The sequence below is a fragment of the Eptatretus burgeri genome, chromosome 11 (genome assembly GCF_056783735.1).
Source record: "Eptatretus burgeri isolate ZD-2024b chromosome 11, Ebu_testis_v1, whole genome shotgun sequence".
Taxonomy (NCBI): Eukaryota; Metazoa; Chordata; class Myxini; order Myxiniformes; family Myxinidae; genus Eptatretus; species Eptatretus burgeri.
In genome coordinates, this window is record NC_140971.1 from 27,295,214 (window position 1) to 27,304,183 (window position 8,970).

The following is an 8,970-nucleotide window of genomic DNA, read 5'->3' on the forward strand; positions in this document are numbered from 1 at the left end:
TACTTAAAAGACTGGTGCCACACACACACACACACACACACACACACACACACACACACACACACACACACACACACACACACACACACACACACACACACACACACGCACACGCACACCCAAATAAATGGTGGCCGCGGCCTTTATTTAGCCCTTCAGCTCGGGAGGGAAAGGCGAGCTGAGTGCAGGTGCCTATTCTTGCACCTGTCCGCCTCGTGCGGTCTAGTCGAGCTTGTCCGGTGGTGGGACTCGAACCTGCCACCACAACCCAGCACCCAGCACCAAGCACCAGGGACCAGGGACTAGGAACGACGCAATGGACGCCAGCCAGCACGGGAACGGACCAGACGAGACAAGCACCCGCGGGTAGACGAGAACGTCAGCAGGCAAGACGAGGCTTCTTCTTCCTCCTCGACGGCTCGCCACCTACTCTTATCCTTACCCTCCCCTGCAGGTCGAGGGAACCGCTCTGAGGGACTCTCCTCCGGATTGGACAAGGGTTTGTCGGGCGACGAGTGACCGCCCCTCATTGGTCGGGCCGAACACTCCATCTGGCTAAGGCGGAGCCAGCTTTGAGGTGGTCAGCCTCCTGATTGGACAAGGGGTGGTCCGGTGGGAGGGGGCAACGACCACCCTCCCCCCGTGCGTGTCTGAGAACCCAGACGGAACAACCAGGGGAGCACCCTATTCTCCATCCACCCTTGTAGCGGGGAGGGGCGATCTCGGGTCGGCTGTCGGGCCGGCCGCCGTCGATTGGACGAGCTCACGGGCGGAGGGAACCTCATCCCTGTATGTGACACGCTGCGCGTGGGGGATGGATGGCGATGGTGCGAAAACGAAGGATGATTGATGATGTAAAAAACCTGACGAAGAAAGTAACTCGTAGCACACACATGTAATTAACCCATTAGACAGAAGGACGAGACCCTGATTATAAACACATACTTATTGAAATAACTGAACTGTGGGGGCTGCTGTCTGTCTGTGTGCAAATGGCTTCCAGATTCGGAACTGTAGAAGGAGATTGAAATAAGGGACGGACAGGATGTATGAGGCATGCATCGTGAGCAGCAGCGAATGTGGTTAAAGAAAATAAACTGCAGTTGATTTGCATTTTGGTCAGTTTCTTTCACCTTTCTGGATTCGAGTTGATGTGTACAAGCGTAAAGAGGTTAGTTGAGGATGTTCATTTAAGATATTAGCCTCCCTGTAATGACCTTCAAACCATGAGCATTTTGTTGTAAGCATGCCCATCTTTTCCTTTTTTGTTTCAATCTGAGCACTTCGTTCATATTGGTGGAATCCCAAGTGTATTAGCATAGATTGTATTGTGTTGATTTTGTCTCTCGTCTCTTAACGTCCTTGTAATTATTGTAAAAGTACACTGTCTCCTTATGTTGATGTTCTTGTCCAGCATTTGATATGTATAAGCTTTTACATGAGCCTTTAACATGAACAAAAATTTGAAAATAACTCCCCGAAAATGCTCTCTTTAATTGGCATGTCCCCTCACGCACCGGGAGACGGGGTTTTGTAATCACTTCTCTGTGTTTCTGTCTGTCTGCCTGTCTCCCAAAACTGTTTTACTGTTTGAGCTTTTGTCATCAAATTTTCAACAAACCTTTATTTTGAGAATATGGCGAAATTATTAAAAATTAGGTCAAAATGTGAAAGTGCAAAGTCGTAGTAACTATAAATTGCCCTTATTAACCCAGCCGTAGCGCTTTCAAGCATGAGACTGTGAGGTTTTTTTCACCCTGGAGACCAGTTGTGAGAATATGGTCGCTCAGGGGAAGGAAAGCCGATTACGCCGAGACCTCTCCCTGTGAACTGTTTGATCGTTTCTCGGCGCGCAAAACAACTAATAGTGTTCCGGGCTTTTTCAATAAATGCAGATAACGCGAGACCTTCACAGCGGTCACATCAATCCAGAGCATGCAATGGAATACGTCGGCGGTTTCAAGTGCGCGATCACAGGGGAGTTCAGTTTTCGGTCTTCTTTTAAAAAGCTCTTGGTCTTGGAGTACTGAATCGGAAATTGTTGACAATCATCCCTTTTTCAGTCTTTCTCGGATCTTCATGTTCAAGATTTTAAAATTTAATTGCATCTATCATTTAACCCTCAAGCGGCTGGGTTTTTATTTTTATGACTCTCGAACAACCAGGTGGAAGGGAGGGGAAGGGCTGCCTGGAAATCCACCTCAGAGTTCCGCCGGTGCAACAAAATCCAATTGCTGTATATAAAACAAGACAAATCTATGTATGTGTGTGTGTCTCAAAATCGTCGACAACAAAAACACAGCTGGGCCAATCTCCACCAAACTTTGCATACATGCTGTGTGTGCAGTGGCATATCCAGACCTTGGCATCAAGCGCGGCGAAATCCTGCCAAATTATATATCTCAGCAGGGAACCATATATCGCATGTTCATTTGGCCACATTGTTACCCTTATTGTTCTCAACCATGAACCACCTAGGCGAAGGCAAAATAAGATCATTATGGAATGAGTACACTAATTTGCTGTCCATCAAAATTTTCTATGTCTAAACAATCTATAGATTATTATATGGCATTATTGAAGGCATGGGTGGAAGAATCGATTATCCAGTTGGAATTGATTCCCTTGATCGGAGCTGGGAGTTGAATCCCAAATTATATGGAGTCTTTTACCTGCTTGTAGTGGTTCCAATCCCCCGGAGTCCATTCCTACTCTGCCTTATCTCTTAACTATTCGTCAGCATCGTTTATTATGCTGAATTCTAACACCAAGGACCCCACATCAAACCTTAATCCGAATTTCATTTGCTGAACACAAAAAAGGAAAAGTAAGACTTCATTGCTTGATTTCACCGAATCGGTTCATGATTTCACAATCAAAATATAAGAAGGCCTGAATGGATATAATCAAAATGGATAAACACCGGAGGTGGGAGGCCATCAATCAACACTTCATGAGACACAGATAGAATAGAATATTATAGGGGATTAAGTGATTAACTCAGGAATATTGACGGACCAATGGAAGCTTCTACCTGTTGCTGCGTTTGAGCCTGGGGAGTGACTGCTGAAATCTATCTGTCCTGGTTTTTTCCCGACATCTTTGTTCTTTGTTGCTTTCATACTTCTTTCTACTTTTTTTTTTCATATTTCTCTCTAATTCATTCTAATTATTGCTTTTTAGGTCATCTCGGTAGAGATGACCTAATAAAGCCGGACCAAATGTCCGTCTGTCCGTCAACAATTTTTCTTTCCGATCTTTATGAAACTTAGTATGTGGGTAGAGGTCGATGAGTGTTGCACAACGATATAACTTTTGTCAGGGTCAAAGTCACGAGGTCACGTAAGTTATAAAAATCGCCATTTTCAAAACCTATCTAGTCTGCCATTCGATATCGGCAAGTGTTTATTGATTATGATAGTAAAAAATATTATCTTGTATTGAACCGGACAGATTTTTGAATTTCCTTCCCGTTTGATCGTCACGTGATCTGGAAGATGGCCAAAAACGCCGATGCGATTCGCAAAGAAGGAAGGAAGGAGAAATGAAATATAAATATAAAACACATTTTTTAGCCTTTTATATTTATACATTTTCTGCCGAAGGTGCAAAAGTTTCAAAACCCGAAATGTAAACGTCGGCATTTATTTTCAAAATATAATTTCGTGCGCGCGCCAATATGCCAAGTCATCTTTTACCAAACTGCACAGTTCGAGCTGCGCAGTCGTCTTCGGTCATAACTGAACATTGAGAACTTGTGGTATTATAGAGATGACCGTCACCCCCACACGGGGGTAATTTTTCTTTTTCTATCTCTTTTACTCTTTATTTATCTTTTTATATATCTGTCTTGGGAGAAGTGAATTCTTGCAGAAAGTTTTCTGTATGGCTCACTTGGCTGCACCTTGATGGGTTTGAGGGTTGTGGAGTAGCGCCTGAAACCCGAATCCTATCGAGGTTCCTCCTGATGACTCAATCTTTGCTCTTTACTTATCTGGGTCCCTTCTGATGACTCCAATGCAGTATTTGGTCTTCTGTTTGATTAGCAGCTAAATTATGTTTCATTGAGGGGTTGGGGGTGGGGGTTAGGATTAGTTATGTGAATCACTGACCTTAAACTGACCAAATAATCACTGACCATCTGTTTGCTCCTGAAAGTGACTACCTCCGTGACTCTTTCATAGGCTCTGCAGCTGTTCGAGTCCCATGCTGGATGCCTGGGTCCAAGCCTTTTCATGGAATTTGCTCTGCCGTGTCTCAAAGATGTGGCTCGCCGTGTACAGAATGGCCTTAGGCAGGCGGATTTACCTGCTGTTCCCATGGTAACAGGTTAAACATCAAAGTCCTCATTGCAATAAATTTCAAAATGATGTTGGTCCAAATACTTTTTTTTTTTCTTTTTCCCTATACTTGGCTGCCAGAACAAATATCTAACCGTCTGTTCTCTGTGGTGTTTTTTTTGTTTAGATTGTATTTGCCAAGGATGGGCATTTTTCTCTGCAGGAGTTGTCTCAAGCAGGTTATGACGTCGTTGGTGTTGACTGGACCGTGAGACCAGAACTTGCACGGTTTGTTTTCTTTTAATTTTAGTTTCTGTGTTATTTGGACTTGCTTTTGTTTTTTTGTTTTTTTTAATTCTGATCATGTTTTGTTTTTTTGTTTTTAGTTCACAATGTGTCACACTTCTCATCATGCCTTTATTTTGACATTACTTGTCCAAGAAAGCACCTCCTCTTTGTTCTCAGGGAGCTAACGGGCGGAAAAATAACACTCCAAGGAAATCTGGATCCTTGTGCTCTGTATGCACCAAAGGTGAGGTTCCACTAACAGGAAACTTCTTGGCATTTCTCTGTTGTCATTTTGTTTGCAGCTTGTGGCTACTGGTTGTATCATTGCTGGGAGTACAGCTGTGCCACTGATGCAGTGCCCCTGTTTCCAGTAAGCTGAAACTCATTTTGCCGACCTCGGAAGGATAACAGGCTGAGTCAACCCACCTGGTGTGTTTTTAATGGCATGACGAGCTTCAACTCCAGACCCTACAATCTTAAGCCAGGCACTTTAACCATCAAGCTAACACCAGGCTTATTTCTCTGTTAATAATACAAACTAGACTGCTCATTGCAGCATTATTTGCAACAAATTTTTTTAATGATATATTATTTTAAAAAAATAATACAAAAATGATTTTAATAAAAAAATTCAAAGCTATTTTGTTGTATAATACATTTTTGATTTTGTTGAATCAATCTGCTGCTGCTGCAAACCAAATATTTGGTGGATGACAAATGCAGAAAGCAACAACATATAGTTGGTCATGTGTGAAAACTGGATCACACAAGTACACTCCAACTGTTTGCAAAGTTTGACCTTGAGCTTCATTTATTGTCATGCCAAATGCGAGCTGTACTGGGAACTGACGTGGTTGCCAAACAAATGGGAAGGACTCATCAGTGGGCCGGGAATTCAATGCCGGGAATTCACAGTTGTCTGCAGTCATTGTTCATTGATGATTGATGGGTGACACTTATTTTTTCTACACTATTCATCCTTGAGAACTCGGGCTAAAACTGAAATAATGTCCAAGAACATTCATTTATTATACAAATTGCTCATCACTTTATTTGGGCGGTGTATTGGCAACAGACTATTGCCCCAGTCGCTCACAAAAATAAAAAAATAACATGGGATTACGTACATGAAGAAAAACATGTCTACCGCTTAAGTGCATATACAATGCATCGTGGTTATATTGCGATTGCACTGGCCTGTCGGCTGAAACCTAGGGTCTGAGGCCTAAGGCCTATACATACCATCACCTGCTCAAGACCCGTGACACATATCAGCTCCTACCTTTCAATATTTGATGAGGCTTTTAGCACTCATTTTGGTTGTTTTACAATGATTGGAAAAGTTTTAGGACATGGCGGTTGTAAATATGAGACTTCCGAAGACCTCTTAGGTTTACCAGAGTACCAAACTTGTTGACCTATGATTTTTTTTTTCCTGCTGACAATTGTGGGTGGATTCAGGCCAGCTGTCCAGCCAATGGGGTTGAAGGCTTGCTACGCATGCTGCTTCATTACATTTTTAATATTCAAGATTAGGTTGACTTCTCAGAGGGAAGCAAACTCCCAAAGATGCAAATTAGGTTGATCATGTGATGTGACATCATGTTGGAGGCACTGCCATTACAGCTGTGAGAAGAGCAAAGTTACAAACAACCCTTCCTCATTAATCAGTGACTTGTTCCAAAAGCAAGCCATGGATGTTTGTACGCCTTATTAGCATGGTGGAGGTGGTTTCATACTATTGGCATCGTCTCAAGACATCCACAGGGATGTGGTTCAATCTCTGATTCCTGGGAGTTGTGTCAACCCTCCTTTTTCTTTTTTTTTTCCATATCCATTATCTTCTTCTTCTCAATCCTCACTCCCTCCCTCCCTCCTTTCCCCTTCCCACACCGCCTGTACATAATATGTAGATGGCCCTTATTATCCTGTGACACAATAGGAATCTCATGTATTTTTTTTTCTTTTTTCTTTTTCTAGGAAGTTTTGGAGAAGAAAGTAAATAAGATGGTGAGCGAGTTTGGCACCCAACGTTACATCGCCAACCTCGGCCATGGCATTTATCCTGACGCACCTCCAGAGGGGCTGGGCACCTTTGTGGATGCTGTGCATGCCATTTCCCGTTCTTTGAACGCATGCACAAACTAATGTAGATACATATGTGTTTTTTTTTTGTTGAGATGGCTGTTTGGCAGTTCAAATTTTTCTTTAAACTTTGCTCTTATTCTGAATATAATTTCCTTGACTGAAGCTCTATTGATGTTTCACTTTTCCTCTTTTTATTTTCATGAGAATTATGTTTGACACAAAACAATTGATAAACGGCAGAAGACCAAATATCTAAATAATAATGGAAAAAATTGCAATTATATTCTACTTGGTTCAAAGGCCATTAATTTTACACACTGTTTGATAACAGTAACAGATTTAATAAAAATTGATAATACTCCATTACAAAATTGTATTATTATTACAAGGGGGGCTAGTAGGATGGTGTCGAAGTATGTATACTCACCTATGAGCCGTCTCGCCTGGGTTTAAATTCCGACCCAGCTACAAACCTGTCATCTCAGTGTTTCACAGGCAGGGTGATTCATCAATATGTGTGCCGTCCCTCGGATGGACGTTAAACGGGGCAGCCTGTCTGCCAGTATTAGTGGACGTTAAAGATTCCATGTTGACCTTTGTCAAGATTAGGTGACCTATCTCCAGCACCGTGAACAAATTCCTTCCCTAACTTGAGTCAGATCGGCGACCTGACTTGGATTGTAGCCCAGTAACTGTCGGTGGCAACAATGCTCCGCAGTGGGAATGGTACATGATGATGACGATGATGATGACTCGCTGCTGTGTGAGATAAAAAAAAAAACTTTGCTAAGAGTAGGCGACATAGCACCAGCACCATGAAGTATGAACAAATTCCAAATTCCTGCCCTGACTTCTTGAGTCGGAGTGGCGACCTCACTAGGATTGTAATCTAGTAACAGTTTTGGTGGCACCAATGCCCTGCATAGGGAATGGTACGTGATGATTATGAATAGCTACTGTTTGATGTAAAAATGACCTCTCCCCCCCCACCCCCCCCCAAGGAATGTTACGTTGCTTCAACTTTTAGACTTGGTGCTTTCAGAAAGTATTCACACCCCTTGACTTTTTCACATTTTCTTATTGTTACAACCTGAATTTAAAATGGATTGAATTTTAATTTATTGTCACCGATCAACATAAAATACCCCATAATGACAAAGTGAAAACATGTTTTCAGAATTTTTTACAAATTAATTAAAAATGAAAAGCTGAAATGTCCTGTGTCAATGTGTATTCAACCCCCCTGAGTCGATACTTTGTAGAAGCGCCTTTGTCAGTGATTACAGCTTCGAGTCTTCTTGGGTATGTCTGGGTCAGTTTTGTACATCTGGATTTGGGGATTTTCTCCCATTCTTCCTTGCAGATTTGCTCAAGCTCTGTCAAGTTGGATGGGGAGTGTCAGTGAACAGCGATCTTCAAGTCTTTCCACAGATTCTCAATGGGATTCAAGTCTGGGCTTTCCTGGGCCACTTTAGGATTTTCACATTCTTGTTCTGAAGCTATTCCAGTGTTGCTTTGGCTGTGTGCTTGGGGTCATTGTCCTGTTGGAACGTAAATATTCACCGCAGCCTAAAGTTTTTTTGCACTCCAAAGTAGGTTCTCCACAAGGATTTGCCTGTATTTGACTTCATTGGTCCCTGCCACTGAAAAGGCTCACCGTAGCATGATGCTGCCACACCATGCTTTACTCTTGGGATGGTGTTAGATGGTGATGAGCTGTGCTCGGTTTCCACCGGACGGAGCGCTTTGCATTCAGTCCAAAGAGTTTAATTTTTGACTCATCAGACCACGGAATCTTTTGCCTCATGCTCTCAGAGTCTTTCACATGACTTTTTACAAACTCCAGGCACGTTGTCAGGAGTGGTTTTCGGCGAGCCTCTCTCCCATAAAGCCAAGATCTGTGAAGTGCTGCAGAGGTCACCTCCCTGACGAAGGTCCTTCTTGCTCAGTTGCTCAGTTTGGTTGGACGACCAGCTCTCGGAAGAGTCTAGGTAGTTCCATATTCTTTCCATTTTCTAATGATGGAGCTCAATGTGCTCTTGGGAACTTTCAACACTCTCGAAATGGTTTTATAACCTTCCCCTGATCTATGTCTCCTCACAGTTCTATCTCAGAGTTCTATGGACAGTTTCTTGGACTTCATGGTGGAGTTTCTGCTCTGACATGCACCGTCAACTGTGGGACCTCGTATAGAAAGGTGTGTTTCTTTCTAAATCGTGTCCAATTTTATTGAATTGGCCACAGGTGGACTCCATTCAAGTTGTAAAGACTTCTCAAGGATGATCAAAGGAAATTGGATGCACCTGAGCTCAAT

At 42.8% G+C, this 8,970-nt stretch overlaps 1 protein-coding gene across 2 annotated transcripts in view; it reads left to right on the forward strand.

Annotated features, from left to right (window-relative positions):
* Nucleotides 1–7,027, forward strand: part of UROD (uroporphyrinogen decarboxylase) — a 31,284-nt gene extending 24,257 nt beyond the window's left edge. For both annotated transcript variants that reach the window (XM_085847900.1, XM_085847901.1), the window contains 4 exons: nucleotides 4,185–4,322; nucleotides 4,468–4,568; nucleotides 4,746–4,812; nucleotides 6,549–7,027. In XM_085847900.1, coding sequence (XP_085704026.1) covers nucleotides 4,185–4,322; nucleotides 4,468–4,568; nucleotides 4,746–4,812; nucleotides 6,549–6,716 — 474 coding nt within the window. In that variant the 3' untranslated portion in view covers nucleotides 6,717–7,027. The remainder of the gene's footprint in view (nucleotides 1–4,184; nucleotides 4,323–4,467; nucleotides 4,569–4,745; nucleotides 4,813–6,548) is intronic.
* The last annotated feature ends 1,943 nt before the right edge of the window (nucleotides 7,028–8,970 follow it).